This window comes from Pyxicephalus adspersus, chromosome 1, assembly GCF_032062135.1.
Source record: "Pyxicephalus adspersus chromosome 1, UCB_Pads_2.0, whole genome shotgun sequence".
Taxonomy (NCBI): domain Eukaryota; kingdom Metazoa; phylum Chordata; class Amphibia; order Anura; family Pyxicephalidae; genus Pyxicephalus; species Pyxicephalus adspersus.
In genome coordinates, this window is record NC_092858.1 from 64,868,539 (window position 1) to 64,889,706 (window position 21,168).

A 21,168-nucleotide genomic window follows, 5' to 3' on the forward strand; every position below is an offset into this window, starting at 1 on the left:
GCTGTAGAGGAAACACTGTATTGAGGGTAATTCCTGGAGTCTGCCAGGCTGAATGTCCTTGCAGTGATTTGCAGAGCTTTCTGGGAAAGGAGCATTTCATTCACAAAGAAGCCAGCTCCATCCACATTGTGCCAGTGATCTGTAGGCTGGGCACTGTATCCTCTGTAGACTGCAGGTTGTGTGTGCAATCAGAAGCCACTTGACAGGCTGCCAGGGAGCACAGAAAGAAAGGAGGGGAGAGACAGGAATAGGAGGAGGAGGAGGGGGACCGAGGGAGCGGACCTGCTGCATTTCCTACAGCATCGAGGCGTCATCCTCTGCATCTAGCAGAAAGGAGGGATCGGCGGCAGCACAGCCTGGGCTTCAATGTGATCCCGGGAGCCCGCACACAGAAGCAGCACTGATCTGTAGAAGAGGGGGGAAGGGGCTGGATTTGGGGGGTCTTCTATCGGCTGCCCCTGCCCCCCTCGCTCTTGCGGTGCCTGGCTGCAGCCATGAATTCAGCCGAGCAGACCGTTACCTGGCTCATCACACTCGGGGTGCTGGAATCCCCCAAGAAGACCATTTCAGACCCGGAGGGCTTCCTGCAGGCTTCCCTGAAGGACGGGGTGGTGCTATGCCGGCTGCTGGAGAGGCTTCTGCCCGGCACCATAGACAAGGTAAGGGCTGCTCTCCTATTTACCCTGGGGGAACAAGGGTTAATGAGCGCCACCATGGGGGTGGAGGAACTGCCCTCACACAGGGGCCCGGCCCATCAGGGGCATTGTTACAATTTGAAAAAAAAGACACCGGGTAACCTTTGCTAGCCCCAGGTCACTGATTATAAAACAAGGCGATGTATATGTATCCCGGGATATAGACGAGGCATGCTATATGGGCGTATACATTGGGTTTGGGGTTCACATTAGGACTACAGATGCAATATATGGTGGATCTATGAGAGGAAAGTCCATAGGCAGCTTTATTAATCACATGTGTGGGGTGGATGAAATATGAGGGTCGTGCTGCATGCTTGTGTGGGGGAGAGACGGGCATGACAGCTGGGCTGAGCTCTTTGTCAGTGAGAAGACTCGGTGTCCTCACCCAGCTCCTCCTGGCCAAGATCCGCGCTGCAGCCAATCAGGAGCGGGGAGGACACTTGTGGGTCACGTGCCCCATGTCATCACAGCGTGCAGTTCATGAAATGCACACTGCTCCTGTCCTGTGTATAACACACAATACACACACAATACACAGACACACTATACACACAGACACACAATACACAGACACACACAATACACAGACACTATACACATACACACTATACACACAGACACACAATACACACAGGCACACACTACACACAGGCACACACTACACACAAGACACACACTACACACAGACACAATACACACATTACACACAGACACAATACACACAAGACACACACAGACACACAAGACACACAGACACACTATACACACAGATACATAAGACACACAAAGAGGGGGAATCATGAAATGATGTCATAGATGTTTATTGATATTGCCAGATACTTGGATCTCACAGATCTTCATTCACTCCGGTATAGCTTTAGCCGTGGTGCACATTAACCTGATGCCATTGGGTCATGCAAACCTAGGATAACTTATATGTGTGGAGTTAATTAATTCATTAATTTTTGTTGTCCATTTATTTCCTGCATTTACCAATTGTTTAGATAATACAAAACAATATCAATACTTGTTAATGTATGTATAATTTCTGCCCAGCATTGCCCTGATATGTGGTATAGAGGCATGATGATTTGTGGTGAAGGTCACAGGGAGTGACCCTGGAATTTAAAAGGGAGGGGGTTGTTATTGTTGTCTGGTCAGCACCACAAACTATTTCTTATTGTTAGAAGATTCCCTTGTTGCGGTAAAAAGGAAACACATTTTATTCCTGCTGCGATTGTACACATGGATGTCTTGTAAATGCCATAAAGATTATTTATGATCTAATGGTAAATGTGAAAAGTTTGGAATCATCTCTAAATATAACCATAAGCACTGTTACCCAATTTCTGTGCAGTAAGAGGAAAACACATTTGGAACATACTGACGTCAGTTACAGCCAACACAGAGCAAAGTACAAAAGGCACCAATTGCAGAATGGGAACTGAATTGTTTTCCTCCAGCTTTGGATATGCTCAGCACTGACATCCCAGGAGGATTGTCATCTCTACTTTCTTCTTGTCTAAATGCTTGAAGCAGGGATACCACATATGTTAAATAGGACAATTTACTATCAGCCTGATTTTTACACTGGTATATGTATCACCCTGTGCACTATGTGTGAACCATGGGACATGTTTATAACAAGCAGATGTATGTAGGCACATCCAGTGGCCTACATATATCTTCATTTATTGTTTGTTTGCCACACACATTCCCAGAGCCTATTTGTTTTTGTTTTATAAGTGAACAAGCGGAAATCCTTGCAGAGGATGTTCGATGTGTTGTAGGTAGAGTGCAGGAACAAGTATGGCATGTCCTCATTAGGAAATCAGGGAATTGCCTTCTTCAGAGGTCTGAAGATAGCATGAGCATTTGTATGATATAAAGAATGAGAACTCCAGATATTTAATGAATCTTGAATGTCTAAATGTCTGCCAGTGAGTTTATTGTGCATTATAACTACTGTGAATAATGGTGAATAACTCTGTAGTTAATTAAAGGTAAAATGGTTGTTCACAGCTTTACAAAATTTGCCCTTAAGTTGTTTTTTTCCATTAGATAGCAGATACTATAAATGTGTTGTCCTTGGAGCACTGTTGTGGGTATTCCCCATTATAAATCAGAAGTTTTAGGTAGTTAGACTCTTCTCCTGTGTTGTACAGTGCAGTGCATGGTTCCTGAGCAACCTTTAAAGTCAATGGGAGGTGGGGGATGGGGATGCAAACACCAATTTGGTAATATAAGGAATTAAAATGTAACAGTAAATGTACGAACCGGTGTCTTCTCTTCTGTAGTTTACTTTAAATACCTAGTCAGGGTCGGAAGATTAAAACATTTCCCTGTATCTATCAAAGAATTAAAAATGAACACAGGATGGTGTAAAGTATTTTTCTTTAGTAAATCATACAATGACATCCTATATTTTTCTACTGTTTGTTAAATATTTGTCTATATATTGTCTTACTAAAATTGTACTGGGGTTTTTCAGTTAGCAGTTAAATGCAAATTCTATGCAAAATGTTAGCTTTTATTCAGCATTGTTAGGTTTCATAATATACTGGTTTATTTGAGGTTGGTCCACAGGCATTTCTCCTAATATATACACAAAAGTAAGTTGTACCTATGGCCAGACCAGCAATGGTCATCGCATGAAATGTATCCTTGCACTGGGTTTTCACACATTGTGGTAGTAGCAGCAACTCTTTACAGTAATCATTACAATATACAGTAGGATATTTTATTATTATAATTATTATTTATATAAAACAGGATTTATATAGCACCAACATATTATGCACCATTGTACAATAAATAGGGGTTGCAAATGACAGACAAATACAGACAGTGACACAGGAGGAGGACCCGAAGAGTTTACAATCTAGGAGGATTTGATCTAGGATATTTGTACAAAAAGAGACTTTTTAATTTGATTATAATGCTACTTCAGTCATCATTTAAAGGGGCTGCTAATGAAATGCACAAGAATTTGACTAATGTATCATTTTCAAACAAAACAAGAAAAGAAAGGCTCTTATCATATTTCCTAGCATCTGATATCTCAGCTTTCTTTGTACTACAGTCCTTATCTAACTGATAGCATTTAACATACACATTAGAAGTTTAAAGCTGCGTACACACCTGCAAGTTTTCTCGTTGGAAAGGATCTTTCACGATCCTTTCCAACGAGAAAAGACTGCACGATGCATGAACGATGCTGTACATACAGCACCGTTCATGCTCTATGGAGAGGGGAGGGGGAGAGCGACGGAGCGGCACCCTGCTGCGCGCTCTCCCCTTCCCTTTCATTAGGATCGGTCGTCGTCCATCGTCCATGGATCCGCCAGGACGGTCGTCGGACGATGGACGACCACCGACTGTACACATGGCAGATTTTCGCCCGATAATTGGCCGATACCGATTATCGGGCGAGAAAAATTTGCCGTGTGTACGCAGCTTAAGAATGTGAAGTCATAAATTAGTATTTTCAGAGCAAAGTCAGACAGAGGCAAAGCCCCTCTTTTTAGAAAATAAAGCACCAAACCTTTCCTGAGGTATATATACATTTTTAATTAATATTTCTTTAAAATCGAAATGGTTTCTGGGGCTCCAGTAAACTTCCTGCTATAAAATAATAATTAAAGTCTTATATATTGTGTTGTAGTGAGGATTTCAAAACCCTACAAAATCATTAAACATCAATTCCCTGCGACCATGGACATATTAGTTATTTGTATCCATCTCTCAGAATAAGTGTGGATTCCTGGCCACGTGATTGGCTCAGTGCTTTGCTTTCCCCCAGTAGTTTTTCTCCTATTACAATACTGAAACTGATCATGTGACAATTGCAGTCAGACCGTTCCACCTACCACTCATCCATGGAATCCATAGACTGGAGCTACTAAAAATGTTAAAAAAAAACAAGCCCAGTAATGTTCTGTTCATTTCAATATATATTCATATGCATTGTAAATTCATTACATGGGATGGTTGTTACCTAATCATGTTTTCAGGTTGCTCTGGGGTCATTTTCAGGTATAGGGCCTGGTTTAATAAAGTGAAGCTGGGTGCTGTGATCTAGCAAACCTGGAATGGATTTCTTAAAAGTAATCTGCAATTTGTTTTGCAAATGTTTTCTTTCTTGGAGCAGATCTATTCCAGGTTTGCTGGATCTCCCTGCTTCACAGATAAAATTGTATCTTCTCCAGTCTTGGAGAGCTTTAGTAAACCAGGCCAATAGTGTGATCAGCTCCGTGTTGTGGTGGTGGTAGTGGTGGAGGTGGGGGTCAGTCTGAGGGGGGGGGGGGACAGTTGTAAAATTGCTCTTATATAAGCCATTGTTAAAAAGAAAGTCCCTTTCTTCCCCCCACTTATTAAATTCATGTATGGTGGAACAAATTATATGACAGCAAGATTTGCCTGCATGACCATCTGTAGGAAAATTTCAAGTCAAGGTCCATAGTACCGTCCCTTTAACTTGGAAAGGAAAATGCTGTGCAGCCCTAAATGACTGTAATTGTAAACAAGTCTTGTCATCTCCTGTCTACCCAAGGAAGCTGGGAGGTAGACAGATAGTGAGCTCCAGGTGTCCAGGGCAAAGATTTTGCTAGTCAAGGGGATGCTTCCAACATCACCTCCGAAATTGTAAGCTTTTCAGGGCAGGGTCCTCTCCTCCTCCTGTATCACTGTCTGTATTCGTCTGTCATTTGCAACCCCTATTTATTGTACAGTGCTGCATAATATGTTGGAGCTATATAATAAAAATAAAAATAATAATATTACCAGAAATACCTTGCTACCAGAAACCTATATTTTTTTAGGTAAACAGATGATGAATCCACTATTGTTTATATTGTTTACAACTGCCTGCATGGATTCTGGGGGCATAAGGCCAGATATTCTTGGCAATTAAATCACATGCTAAAATCAGATTGCCCCCCCCCACTGGCTGAATCCAGAGATAAGGGGAATGAGTTGAAGTGCAGTGTGGAAGCACATCTGACCTATGAAATATATATTCTGTTGACGACTTTTCTATAGTCTATTCATTTATCAACCTAATTATTTTTAAAATTTGCTTTATTCAATTTTGGATTTAGGTATGCTTTAGGGCTATGCTACTGCTTGCTTAGAATATGCAAATAGTTTAATGTTTATGGTTTGGGCAAATTTGAACTTGCATTACCTCTTCAAATTCAGAAACCCATGTGTAGTTGTGCCACTGTTCCTTCTGTATTAATGAACCTGACTGCTCACATTTTTTTTACTATTTGAGTTTAGTTTTCCTTTATATAATTTACTCTCATTGTTTATGACATTTGCTTATAAGGTCAACTTTTTTAATAATTGGCACAATAAATCATTACTAGCATTATTACAAATACAGAGATTAGTGCGCTGGGATCATGAAATGGAATAAACATTGATCTTTCCATTCATGGATCACATGATCTCTAGTGCTTAAATCAAGCATTTCTGTGAATGCATTTGATTCACGGCAGCCGGATGTATTGGAAGTTTTGCTATTACTAGAAATGACTTGCAGATCTTTTCTTGACCCACACTAATTCTATGTAGGGTATATTTTCAGTAAGCATGATGAACTGATGTGCCTGTAGGCATCATTTCAGACTGTCCAATTTCATTGCCAGTGTCATTGATAAAAGGACATTTAAAAATAGCTAACGTCCTTCATAAAGTCAAATATTAGAAAATACATTTTTACTTGCAGGCTTGTCATTTTATTTGAGCAGCATGTAATTTGGTGTGTATTAAAAATTAACAGTACTGGTTTATTAAGACTTAATTTATCAATTTATTTATTTTGCAAAGCAAACTAAACTCATAAGGTCTGCTGCAAACATATTCCATTATGTAAAGCATCCTGTATGTGGTCCTTAGTAGGTGCGTGGGGGGATCAAGGAGCATACATCTGAAGTGGGGATCAAACATGAAATGTGGCATATCAGTCAGTGGATTGTGGACAGTAGTACCATAGTTGATTTAATAATAACTTGCATGAGGTCTTTATTGTGTAATGCCTCTTGTGATCAGGGGGCAAGAGGAGGTCATACTGAAAAAATAAGGGGCAGATTCGGTTATTTTTGATGTCATAATGTGTGGCCTAACACCAAAAGAGTCCTGAAACAATGATCACTCTGTTAAGCAAACATTGAAGTATATGTAACATTTTACAGAGAAATCCAATGTCATGTGGAAACAATAAACTGCATGACAGAAAAGCATAATATTAAGTCCTCACACCCTGATCGCTTTATGTCCGTACTTCTCTTTTTTGCTGATAGACTATACTGGGTTTTTATAGGTGGGATAAAGGAAAAGTTTTCCTGGTATCTATATTGTGACTGGATGCAATGTCAAGTTGCTGCTTTAGAAATGATATCACAGATTTGGGTATACCCCCCACACCCATCACCAGCAGCTGAGTCTGACAATAGGCCACTCGTGCTCACTGTTGCATAATGTGAAGAGGAGGTGGCAGACCTGCTACCCATACACAGAACATTTGGGATTTTAAGGTGTCTGTGTGCATTCACCATTAATCTCCATAAACAATCTCCAGGCAATAACCAACTTCCTGAATCACAAATGTTTAAAATGGGACTTTAGTTCCACTTAAATGCACTGTTCAATCATTGTCATTTTTTTCATGCAGAACAAATATTATCTTCAACACAAACAAATAAATCAGAAACCTATAAGAAATATTGTTTTTGTCACTCCACCTAATGAATAGTGCTGGCAGAGAGGGTCTCTTGACAAAGGAGAATATAAAACTATTCCAGCATGCACAGCTCATTGTACAGCCTCAGCATGATTCTGGGTTTAAATATTGCAACTCTCAGGTGCATACATTTTACTGATCCAATCAATGATAATGGCTGAACACAGAAGATGGATGTACCTGTGTCTCTAGGGAGCCCGGACAGTGCAGCGCTGGAGGAGTCCCTTTTGACAATTAAGTCTGTCATATTGTGCAAAAACACTGATCCTGAATTATTAAAGCTCTCCAAGACTGGTGAAGATAAGACTATTGTTGAGCAACCTGGGTGATAGAGCAAACCTAGAATGGGTTTATTGAAAATCATTTGTTATTAGTTGGCAAATGTTTTTGATCTTGGACCAGATCCATTCCAAGTTTGCTGGATCAATCAGGTTCTCCCGCGATAGTTTTCTCCAGTCTTGGAGAGCTTTAACATATCAGGCCAAGTGTGTATACTTGGTGTATACTATATACCAAGTTACTGGCTTTCAATCAGATGTAAAGCTGGAAACATAAAGCACTTCAGCTATAGACAGAAGCTAGTTTTTCTTCACCTGAGATAAACTTAGGTGATCATCTTGGTGGAAAATCTAATTTCTGCACAGCTGTCCCTTTACGCCACCTGTTAGATTCTGTGTTCAACAGCCCGTGGTATTTCCCTAGCAGGACTGTGTGTCGTCTGCCAGATCACTGAACAACCAACAGCTAATGAACACTTCTGTTTCCTATAGGGTGGATACAGTAAAAACTTCCTTCCTCTTGTGGCTGGATCACTTAAAGCGGAAGTAATCTAAAAAAAAAGCCTTTTTTTCACAGATTTGTCGATTGCTTCGGAGGTTTGTCTACCCTTTTATGTAAGGTAGAAATTTTAGTTTAGGTCCGCTTTAATATAATTTTCAGGGACAATTATTACTCAAAGCTTTGGTGAAACAGCAACGTACACACATAGATAGAACTAAGCAATTCACAAAGCACCTTTGTTATTAGAACCAATTGATTTTGACTTCGTAACCTTGAATAGACTTCGATCAAAGCAAGAAAATGAGCAGTGTTACTCTGAACCTTAGACATTTAAAGGAGAGATTTGATAGAATACGCAAAGATAAGAGAAATCAGCAAAACATTAGATTATAATACAATATTATAAAATGAATGAGACACAGAAGAACTCACCAATTGCTGTAGAACCTGATGGGAGACCTGGCTGGTATCACTACAGCAGGGTCTGGGGGTGACACAGCATTGGCAGCAGGATCCATCCCAGGGTGCGGAGCTCTTGTATGGAGGGTTTGTGGGCCCTCCTAAGTCTGTGGGCTATCTTTGCTGAAAACTTCTCACCTTCCAGCTGGTGGTGACACGATTATTGCGGTCGAATCTCAAGGGGCATTTTAATGGCAAGCACGCGCACACATACAGACTACAATCCAGATGAATGGAAGACTAAGGCTGCTCGCTTGCAGTCACGGTTGGAAAAAACCTTCCCTTGGACACCTTGTTTATTCTGGCCTAGTGTGCCTTTTTGACCTCCTGAAATGGCCTAGTAGTCCAAAAAGTTTGCCGACCCCTGCTCTAAGTGCTGCCATTAGCAACCTCCCAGGTTGGAGTGCATTTACTGCTTCCTTATGCCAGGAATCGTGCCTTTTAGGAATTCTACATGGTCTACGTGCAGCAACCCCAACTCGGGATGGCTAATACCGCCTATTCCTACCAGTCATATAATGTGCAGACACTGGTTCATTAGGAACCAGTACTGCTTGCAAGTGTTCAGGGAGCTGCATAGGATTTAGAGGAAAGTCTGAACCTACCCATACAGGTACAAACTGAGATTTCTGTGTAAAGACAGGTGGGCATTGTGTTTGCATGTTGACTTTTCTGCCAAAATATCTGCAACCAATCGAGTGCCTCACTCGGTTCACCATCTGCCTCCTTCTCCCAAGCATCCCAGGCAGACTTCATCTTGAGAGAAATGGTGTGGTATAGTGGTGATAAACTCATGAGCCCCCTTTATTTCATGTCGCCCTGACATTTACACCTATTTTTCTGAATGCAAACACAGATTGACCTAAACACATCAGCACCATAGTGTACCACATTATAATGCTCTACATTGCAAAAATGGAGAAGGTGTATTATTTTTCATGCACTGAGGCATACTGAGAGCGCATAACATGAACAGGCTAGAACAGGGGTCTGCAACCTGCGGCTCCAGAGCCGCATGCGGCTCTTCAGCCTCCTTGTTGTGGCTCCCTTTGGCTGTCGCGGGGAGATCTCTGATGGGGGATCCCCTTCCTCCCAAGACACTGTGGAGGCGGGGAATTCCCTATCCGGTGTTCTAATGAAAAAAAATCTACCAGTGAAATAAATCTACCACGGGGTGTGTACAAATGGGTGTGTACATTGACATCCCCCTCCTTTGAACCCCAATTCGTCTGGAATGGGGAGATGTACAAAACCAAAAATGTAGGTGCAAGTGGGGGACACCTGTGACTAACACCTCCTAAAAATTCATAAAAAAAAATCTACCCTGTTACACATTGCTGGAAGCATCTAGCATCTGAACCCCAATTTCTCTGGAACGGGCGAGAGGCGGTACAGGTGACCAAAATAGAGGTGCAAGTGGGGGACACTTATGGCTAACACCACCTACAATTGAATCGCTGAGGCATCGTCAGAAAATAGGAACTCTGCCCATCAAAATAATCTACCCTGTTACACATTGCTGGAGGCTTCTAGCACCTGAACCCCAATTACTCAAGATTGGGGGGTACAGGTGAACAAAATTAAAGCTGAAAATGAGGGACACCTGTGGCTAACACCCCTTAAAATTTCATCGCTAAGGCATCGTCAGAACATAAAGAACTCTGCCCATCAAAAAAATCTACCGTTACGTTAGAAGCCTCCAGCTTCTAATGTAACAGGATGATACGTTAGAAGCTGGAGGCTTCTAGGGGCATAATTCAGTGTTTAATTTATTTCAAAGTAGGCCTACACATGCACACTTGTTGTAACAGGTAAAATTAAAAAAATATTAAAACTTTTAAAAGTTTATAAACTGTGTTATGTTTTGCGGCTCCAGACTATTTTTCTTTAGTGGAAGAGGAGGCAAAATGGCTCTTTTCATAGTAAAGGTTGCTGACCCCTGGGCTAGAAGAAGCAACTCTCCCCAGCAACACAAAAAACTGACACTGAGGAGCCAATGAATGTATAAATCATACTTGTGTTCTCCATTATCTCACTGTGTTATAACTACCATATATCATAACATGCACATTTGCTTAGTGAATTGCTTCTACCCCAGACAACCACTAGTCAACCCTAACCAGCCTGACACAAAGTCAGAATTTAAGTAACTCCATTGCAGAGTCTGATAGACAGTCAAGCCGGAAAGGAGATGCATGTGTGCAGGTGAAATTCTACATTTGGTTTGTTTTCAAATACTTTTGAACTGAGATAATGAACAGAGAATCTCCCCAGTGTGTATGCATCCTCTTTCCACCTGAAGCTATCTGAAGGGAATTTAGCAGCCAATATACAGGTAGTCCCCGGGTTACATACGAGATAGGGACTGTAGTTGAGTTTGTTCTTAAGTTGAATTTGTATGTAAGTTGGAACAGGTATATTATTTTATTAAATGCAATTAGGACAGATGTTTGTCTCAACATAATATTAGGCAGTGTGATGTCAGTTACTGTATACAATCCTCACTGTGAGTTAATCACAAACAAAGCAAAAAAAATCTTAATGGAGCCTAGACATTCATTAACAATTAAAAGTGTGCTTTGTTATGCAAAAAGAAACAACTGTAGAGTTTGTCTTGGTCATTAACTAGTTACAAGAGCTTGCAAAAGAGCTCAGTCTCAGCAGGGAAGCCCTGTTCCTATCTAGAAGTTATCTAGAAATGTCCTTATCCCAGGAACTACCTGTAATCCTATGAGATGGAAGTTCCAACTCGTTTTGAATTTATCGGACATATTGGTAAATAGTAAACAAAAGTATACAAGTAATATTATATGTGGACACAATCCTGTACAGAAGAGACACAGCCTGTCCTTTCTGCAATACACAGCTGCCTGCTCTTAGGCTTAGATCCATCTAGGGATAAAGTGTTTAGGTGAAGGACACTACCCCTAGTTGTGCAGACCACAGATCATGAGTCTGTAATAATAAAGATTTATATCGATGATAAACTTGTAACATCCTGCAACATTTATAACCTGCCATGTGTAGTGCTTCATACTGACATTCTACACAAGCACAATGAATGGGGTGGAGGAGATATGTGTTGGTGGTCATACAGACATTTTATAGACATTCCTGACAAGTTTATTAGTTTTAGTCAGAAATAATCAGAATGCACTAAAGTATTTTATTAATTGCAGCTATACGGGTAGGATGCCTTGAACTTTCCAATTACTTTTTTGGGATCAACAGGTTGAAAGTGACAATAAAATGCAGAGGTTTATTTGGTGTCAGGGGGTCATGGCTGTGCCCCTCTTCCCCCATTGATGTGCCCCTGGTTACAGTTTTATATCTTCCAGGTACACATTTTATACAGCAACTGCAAAGCACGTGTCATATTTGTCATATATGTGGTGGACTGTACATAAACTCGTAGTTGTCACGCAGTGTGGGGTCCCCGTGTGGCTTGGGATGTTTTCTGTCTCCAGGCAGGGGACATGGACACTGCCGTGCGATGCGGCACTGAGGGGGTTAAGCTTGGCGCTTGCTGATTGGTCGGGCTGGCTGTGAGGAAATGTCGGCTCCACTCATTCCCGAGTCAGGTAGAATTCCAGCTCTGCCCTGCGCACAGCATTGGGGGAGCCCGGCTCTTCCTAGCACGTCATTTCCTGACCTGGGATTTACTTCCTGGTAGTAATAAAAAGAAGCTGCAGATATCAGAGAGGTGAGGAAATATTATGCCGGGTGAGGGGAGGACGGGGGAGCTGACACAGGGTGTCTATATACAACGGTGTGTATATAGGAGGAAGGAGAAGAGCATTACATAAAGGAGGAGAGGAGCAATATATACAGGAGGAGAAGGGAGAAGATTATTATATATAGGAAGATAAGGGAGGAGATTATTATATATAGGAAGATAAGGGAGGAGATTTATTATATACAGGAGGAGAAGGGAGAGGAGTATAATATAGAGGAAGAGAAGTGTATATAGAAGGAAAGGGGTATAATATATAGGAAAATAAGGGAGAAGAGTAATATATATAGGAGGAGAAAGGAGAAGAGTAATATATATAGGAGGAGAAAGGAGAAGAGTAATATATACAGGGGGAGAAGAGAGAAGAGTATGAAGAGTATTTTATTTATATATATATATATATATATATATATATATATATATATATGGAGAAGAGTATTATATATGTAGGAGAAAAAAGACAAGTATTGTGTGTGTGTGTGTATATATAGGAAAAGAGTACTATATGTAGGAGGAATAGTATTACATATATAGGAGGAGATGGAAGAGAGTAGCTAATGTAGGAGAGAGAATGGAGAGTACTTTATATTGGAGGGGAATACCTAATTTAGGAACTGTAAGGGAGAGAACTAAAAGATAGGAATGAGTGCATTGCATATTGGAAGGAGGCGTGCTCTGTATATAGGAGAGGGGAGGAATGGAGATCTCCTTGTATATGAGTGAGGAGGGGGAAGCACAGAGATACCCTAGATATAAGTATTGTAGCATTCTGTACATGGGTGCCCTTGAGTGTTGTATGTAGTGTCTGCAAAAATGTTTAGCAATGCTGTACCTTCTACCACCTGAAAAAAACAGCTTCATTTTCCAATGCTGATCATTTTTGCAAGATGTTTACGCAGTAAAATCTTAAGCAGAATAGATGGAGCGACAGTCCGCTGTTAAATCTGCAGTGGCGGGTTCTTTAAGAATGAACTCTGCAGTGTAAGTTGCCATGTGGCTGTCAAGGTGCCAGCTGCTGGGTGTCATGCAGGATTGCTTGCCTGTCTGTATACAGAAGCCTGTCCTTATACAGAAAACCTACACCCTGGTACTCCTGCGGTCACCAATCGGCTAATGATATGACCTGTAGCAAAGCTTTTGGGAGCTTCTGCTAGTAGAGGTTTGGCAGTGGAAAATATATAAAGAATAAAAGTTCTAGATTTTCGAAGCAAAACTTTGCTGTTTGATTAGACTCACTGATATTTTTCTCCGCATGAAGCCTGGACTGAGGGGTTGTCTAATGACAGCCAGCCAGGCAGAACCTGAAAATTGTCCAGTGATCTACCCTTTAATAACTGTCTGGGGATAACATAGAGTTGAGAAGTGGAAGGATGGGATTGCTCTGTATATTGGAGAGAGGAAAAAGTAACACTCTGTATATTGGAGTTTGATATAGGAAGGATGAGGATAGGAAGGATGCTTTGTCTATAGAAGGGAGTGCACTGTACATATGACAGAGTAGGAAGGTGCATACTGTATATTAAAAAAAAGAAGAAGCACACTGGTTATATGAGAGAGAATACGCGAGTGCACCTTACATAGGAGAGAGGAGACCGTTACACACTGTTTATGGACATGTTGAGGGATCAAACTGTTATAAAGCAGACGGGAGGAGGGAGTGTTTTATATATAGGAGAGATGAGGAGGGCACACACTGTATACTACCGGTAAAGAAGCACACTAAACATGTCTAACTCTATGTATATCCACAGGTGTACCCGGAGCCGCGCACAGAGGCTGAGTGCCTGGGAAACATCAAGGAATTCCTTAAGGGCTGCAGTGCATTCAACTTGGAAGTGAGTTTGTTCTTTCCATTCTCTGTATGTAGGAATATGATATACTGACACAGGTGTCTACTGTGCCCATCATATCAGACAGACAAAAAAAGTTCTTTATACTAAATCAATGTTCGTACTTTCATGTATTCCTTTTAATCACTTGAAGTTGTTCTAAGCTAATTGAAACCTGATCCAGCTGATTGTGATGATGAGATCTGAAGTTATGAACCTCTGGCACACTGATCTAAAAGAAAAATGGACAGATTTACCAGGGTGGATTTTTCTCTTTTTTGCCCTTTTTTCCATAAGTTTGATTTGATGTTTTGCCCTAGGTGGCTTTTTGCCAGCCGCAAATCAGTGGCATGCAACAATAATGTCCCCTATTGGGCATTGCCCTCTTGCTGACCCAGGGCACTACAGAATCTTGCGTGTGACCATGGGAGCAGCAGTATGTTGTTGGTTCAGAAGCCATAAAAATGTTTAGTGGGTCTTTTAATGATCCTGTCACTGGTAAGTTGTCATAAGCAACAGGATCACCTGTGTCATGCTGTCCATACACTGATCTCAGAGGTTTCTTATCATGTTAGCATGATTGTCTATGCCAGGGGTGTTTTTAATGAACAGGTTTTAGATAATTTGACCTTCTGCCTGTGATGACATACAAATGTTAATTTTATAGCTTGTTATTAGAAAACTTAGCACGGCTGCTATTGCTGGATTTGTTGTCCAAGTTTTGGTTACCCTGTTCTAATTTATTTGCATACTTATTCCAGCCTATAGGGCAAAAAAAAGGGACAAATTACTACTGCCTGCTGACCACACATTCAAACAAAACAAATGTGCACCCTAGATTAGGGTTAACTCCAATGTGACCGTTACAAATAATAAAAAAAAAAATATGTAAGGATTTACTTAGCATTTACATAGCCCTGCCAGGTATGCAGGGTTCTGAATTTTCTCTGAAAAAAGACTAGATGTGTATATTTATTTGTTTCAGGAGTAAGCAGGGGGGAGAATGCTGCTGAGCGGTGGATTATAAAGGAATAAAAAATGTATTGGATATCAGGGGTTCTGAAAACTGCTATGAATAAATATATAGTATGTATCTCAATGCAGAGTGTGTGTCTTTGTTATTATGATCTAGAACGTACATGGTGATATCAGGGTATAGTGTGAGCAGTGGAGAATTAGGTTAAATAGCTCCTCAGTGCCAGGTCTTCCAAGTTCTATTTAATGCTTTGCCTGGTCATAGCAGTATAAGTGTCTTCTCCCTGTTTACAAACCCATACAGAAGTTCTTATTCAATTAATATAGGCAAACCTTCTCAAAATACCAACTGCCTGGCTGTTATGCAGACCTGCTTTAAAGCATTGTCCTGGAACAAATATTCAAATGATCAAAACCGGGCAACAGAACCTTAAGAATAAAGTATTGTCAACCATTCTCCTATGACAAGTTTTTATAAATTGACACTCACATGGATGAGGTACCGGCCAGAAGGTCAACAATTGTTTGATAAAATAATGATTGCATGGAAATTCATGCTTACAGGATAAAAAAAACAAATTTCTGACATTCGATTAAGGGCAATGTGACACAAGTGACCCTGGTGCTGATCATAGGGTAGTTGATACCTCTGGTCTACCACAAATATTTTGCTACATCATTGGTCACGTAACTAGCACACAGGTTAAAAAAAAAGACGGTTCTTTTATGGTATGCAAAATTACTGGTCCCTAGATTGTGGAAATAGGCCGCATGAGGACTGTGCAGGACTGGTTTAATCATAACATGAGGGTGCAGCCAATTAATTCCTACCAATATGGTATGACCGGTGTGCTATTTATTCTGACACTCAGGAGGAGTCTTCTTCAACAGGGGAATCCTGACCTTTTATACTCTTTTCTCCCTTCCTCTCCCTTTCAGCCCCTTTCCCTGGGGGTTGCCTTGGCAGTGAATATGTACTCTCAGTATTGGAGCCAACACCTTTTGTGCTGATACCAGTTCTCTGTTTCTATTTGTTCTCTCTCTTTGTATGTCCCTGTAAGTCATGACCCTGTTGCTGATGACAGACTACTCCTTGATTCCATCCCTAGCCAAGTCAGCAATGTAGCTTACTATTCACTTGCTCACAAGCAAGAATCTGCAGTGCTGTGTGCCAGTGTGGAAGCATGCTGAGCTGACATGGCATAAAGGAGCCAGAGTGACAGGAACAAGGTGAGAAAGGGACTGACATGGAGGTGACAGGTAGGTGTTTTTTTTAAGGACAGCACAAAATGTGATTTCAGGGAGAACATGCAAAGGCAGTAAAGGCTGGGCATGCCTTATGCTTGGCTGTACAGGAGGGAATGCAGGGAAAACAGATGAGCACAGGATAGCCAGGCACCATTGAGGGCTCTTTTACACTAAAGCTATGTACACACATCAAATCTTTCTCTCCTGATAATCAGCTCAGGGCAGATATCGAGCTAGAATCTGGCAGGTGTACACCCCACGTTGTTCGGACGGATCTGCAGATGATGAACAACGCGGGCTGTACACGCCATATGAAAGACGAGCAATCGTAACACAAGGCAAGGGGGAGAACGCGCAGCAGGGTGCAGCTCTGTCGTTCTCCCCCTCCCCTCTCCATAGAGCAGAACGGTGCTGTATGTACAGCACTCGTTCATGCATTGTGCGGTTATTATCGTTGGAAAGGATCATAAAAGATCCTTTCCAACGACAAGAATTTCATGTGTGTAAGCAGCTTTAATGATGGACTGTACAGGATGGAATGCAGGGAACCAAGGAAGACACTGGGCTGGTCTGTACAGAAGTTAGAGCTACTTGTTGAATTGATATAGTTATATAAGAATGTATTCAGTCAATTGCATTTGCGTTTTTGCAATGGTGATTTCCTTTTACACTTTAGTTTTACAGAACAGAAGGGGTGTGTTTTTATTGATAAATTATTCTGCTCATAATTTCATATACCTAATGTAGATAATTTCCATTTATTGTAATACATATAGGGATTTTTAGAATATCCCTATAACTACTGTATGCATCAGACAAGTTGAATTATCTTGGCTGACAAATGTCCATTGTTTTCAAACCTGTCAGACCAGACCCTATAGAATTGCACTGCAATTGAGTTACCTTGAAGCACAACTTGTTCTTTGCTACTAAGCAAGCAGTAGAGTTTGCAAATAAAATGAGCAGATTGTGTCTGACCCTATGTATATAACTAATATTTTTAAAATTATGTTAAAAAAAGCTTAGTATTAAAGTTTAAAACACAACATTTTACTGATTAGGTTATTTATACTAAAAGCTATATACACATGTAGATCTAAATATCATTAAAAAACTGTAGTTGCAACAGTAATTGCCTCAATAATGGTTTTCAGTTGGTAAATTCCAGTGAAATGCCTTCTACATGGCAGTGCTGAGTAAATAATGGAGTGATCAATATGACTTGAGGGTCTGATAAAGTTTTCTAAACTTATAATAATATATATTGTGATATGAAGTCATATCTAGGTTGAATTAATTAAGGCTTAGAGGCCTACATACTGTATTACTTATGCCTAAGCCAAAGAAGGGTCCTTCCCTGTGCAACAACTATCTGTTCAGAGTTGTCATAAATGCAGAAATCAATTTTTTTTTTTGGTAAACCTATCACAAATCGACTAAGGCTCTGTATACATGTTCAATTATTGTTGCTGGAAACAAACTTTCGTAATAGTTTTCAGTGACAGATGAGTTAAGGAGCACTGCACTGTCACAAATTGCTCATTGCTCAAGAAACCCCTGTGGCTGAACATCATGTGGGCAATACCGTACTACAGGTTTCTGTTTTTGGGAAGCTATGTATATAGCACCCTGTTCAGCCTTCCACCAAGGAACTGCATGCTTTGCAGAAACTTATGGACTGGATCTAAAACAACGTGTGTAATGCAAATAAGATTTTTTTACAGTAATTTTTTGCATTTTTCAGAAAGTTGAAAGTAAGAACCCTTAGAAATAGGAACTTTTAGTAGATTGCACTTCATTAATTTCATGCAAGTTATTGGGAAAATAAGCAAAGTCTTTACAGTGGGATTACTGTCCCTTTAAGGAACATTTTCATCTCCATTAGGAGTGTAGAAGGTGAGGCAGTGAGTCTGGGCTGACTGCCAGCTTTAGGGCATAACCAACATCTCTGTGGGAGCCAAAGCTGCATTTGCATTTCAGTTTGCTTTACTGCCTTTGAAGGTTAGAAAACATTTTTCTCTGTCATTTTGTTCACCCAAACATTTATCAAAAAATTTGCATAATGTATGTTAACCCTTTTAAGTTCAAGACAAATCAGTTTTTACTGAAAGCTTACCCCTCATAAGCACAGAAAAAGGCTGCCATAAAGATGTACGGTAGATGTGATATGCTGGATAACAGATACACGTGTAATGCAAGTTTGGCACACATAGAGCAAATTTACTTGTTTACTTAGAATAGATTGTGTGCTGACTTTGTGCTCTGCCCTCCAGAAATTACAAGTTCCCTGGCTATCATAGTTATGCTCCAGCTTTAGTTAATACCAGTAGATCCCATATCAAGAGATCTGACTTTGCATACTGCATGTTTGTTATGTATATGTGATGTGAATCACTGAAACTATGGACAGTAGACGGCTTTGCCTTTTTTATGCGTTCTAACAACAAATGCTGTAGTATAAGTCAAGTGGGCTCTTGATTTTATTTCATGTTCTAACTAATGTTTTAGGAGGACCAGGCAGTAAGGCTGTGTTCAGACTGGCAGTGAGGTTGCAATGAGGTTACTGCTCTCTAATTTCAGTGAACCCCTGCCTTAAGGAACATTCTACATTTACCTTATACCTGCAGGAGCCCAGGTAGGCAGGCAAACAGGTAAGACATTTTATTGTAGAAGGGACATCACCTGTTTCATTTTGCAATAATGACCTCTCTGATCATGAATTTTTCAAAGTGGGACTTAGGTTATAAAGGTAAGGAATGTCCTCAAAATGTCTTGCTAAACTGCTGCACTGACTTTTGACTTGATAAAACACAGTGGACCAACATCAGCAGATGACACAGAATCCAAAGTAATCAAATAATCCCTGACTCTGGAAACTTCACACTGGACCTCAAGCAACTGGAATTCTGGGTCTGTCCACTCTTTCTCTAGACACTGGGACCTTGATTTCCAAACAAAATGCTAAGTTTACTTTCATCTTAAAGTGGAACTACACTAAAAAAAAGAAGGAAAAAAAAGGGATCACTTGCCTTTAATTCCACAGATCTCCCGATTCCTGCAGAGGTTTCCTGGATGGAGTCCCATGCCACCTGGTTATTCACTTTATTATTTATTCCTGTTTCTGCCTACGTCACCTGATCTCACAATGTATGGGTGCGAGATTGAGTGACGTAACCTGCATTAAATGGGGAAAAAAAGAGAGTGATGATCTCACTGCACATGTGTGAGATGGCCCCCTCCCCATGTCCTTCTGCACATGCCCGATCTTGGAACAGCCAGGAGCCTCCTGGGATTCCTGACGTGGGTAACCCAGAACGCTGTTTTATGTAAACTAAAACTTTTCGTTTACGTCCACTTTAAAAGAGGATTTTAAAACACTGAGCAACAGTCCAGTCTGTTTTCTCCTTAGACACTAAGACACTTCTGAAGTCACTGGTTCAGGAGTGGCTTGTTACAAGGAATGCCGCAGTTGTAGCTGGATGTCCTGGATACTTCTGTGTGTGGTGGCTCCTGAAGTGCTGACTCCAGCTATAGTCCACAGTCACAATCCTCTAAAGGCTGCGGGTATCCCTGTTGCTTGTGCACCTTTTTCTTCTACATTTTTACTTTCCACTCAGCTTTCCATTAATATGCTTGGACACAGCACTCTGTGAATAGCCAGCTTCCTAACAATGATCGTTCGTGGCTTCCCTTTCTTGTGGAGGGTGTCAATGACTGTCTTCTGGACAACTGTCAAGTCAGCAGTCTTCCCTAATATTGTGTGGCATACTGATCCAGACTTAGATACTGTTTATTGGCTCAGGACACCTTTGTAGGTATTTTGGGGTAGTTAGCTGAGTGGTATGAGACACCATGAGTCCACCATATTGAACTTTTTCACAATATTATAATTTTGGATTTTCAAGACCTGTAGGTCAAAATCAGCAAAATGAATAGAAATAGAAATAAAAGGAGCCATAAATTGTACTTCTGAAATCTTGTAATCAGAAACATTTCTGTGCTCTCTGCCTACTGACAACACCTGGAATTTACTCCACAATCTAGGTCTATGTATCTAAGGATCCTATTCTCATGTGACACCTGTCTGTGGTCCGCAGAATCTGTTCTGAATACATTGTATTGGTGGCCTTTTCCATCCATTTTCTAGAAGTGTTGCATTACAATAGGAATTAAACACTGAGTGAGATAAATGTAATGGTTATAAGATATAAAACCTTTTTTTTCCCCTTCAATAGTTTTACAATATGATACAGATAAGCCATGGTACATTTGCTTTACTTGTACATAGCTAGTACCTGAAACCAGTTACATGCTTACAAAATGTGAAAGGGCAACAAGATGTTTTCATGCTCTAGTTGTTTTACAGGCAGTTTTATGTTGCACTTGTTCTGTTTCTTCTAGAAATGGCTAGTAATTTGGGATTGTTTTAGATATGAAGCTGGCTGTCACGATATACTTTTGATTCCTAGTCCGACACTGACCTCCAGTTCACCCCCTTTAATGTCTTTGTCTTTACTATACTGTCTGTTCCGGTCATTGTTTATTTTCATAAATTAATTTTAGTTATCCTTCCTTTTTCTTGGTGCTCTGCTATTCCTGATCTATAGTATTGCAGTATAGACTGAATCATTTTTGCTACACTCTGCACTTTCTTCTCTGTTTGAGGGGAAGGCCATGTGTGCACTGAAAGACACATGCCAC

General features: G+C 40.6%; 1 protein-coding gene across 4 annotated transcripts in view; it reads left to right on the top strand.

Annotated features, from left to right (window-relative positions):
- The first annotated feature begins 277 nt into the window (after nucleotides 1-277).
- Nucleotides 278-21,168, top strand: part of ARHGEF7 (Rho guanine nucleotide exchange factor 7) — a 77,235-nt gene continuing 56,344 nt past the window's right edge. For 2 of the 4 annotated variants that reach the window (XM_072412064.1, XM_072412079.1), the window contains exons 1-2: nucleotides 281-659; nucleotides 14,167-14,250. In XM_072412064.1, coding sequence (XP_072268165.1) covers nucleotides 495-659; nucleotides 14,167-14,250 — 249 coding nt within the window. In that variant the 5' untranslated portion in view covers nucleotides 281-494. Of the gene's footprint in view, nucleotides 660-14,166; nucleotides 14,251-21,168 lie in introns of all 4 variants that reach the window. The other 2 variants (XM_072412087.1, XM_072412072.1) reach the window with 2 other exon arrangements.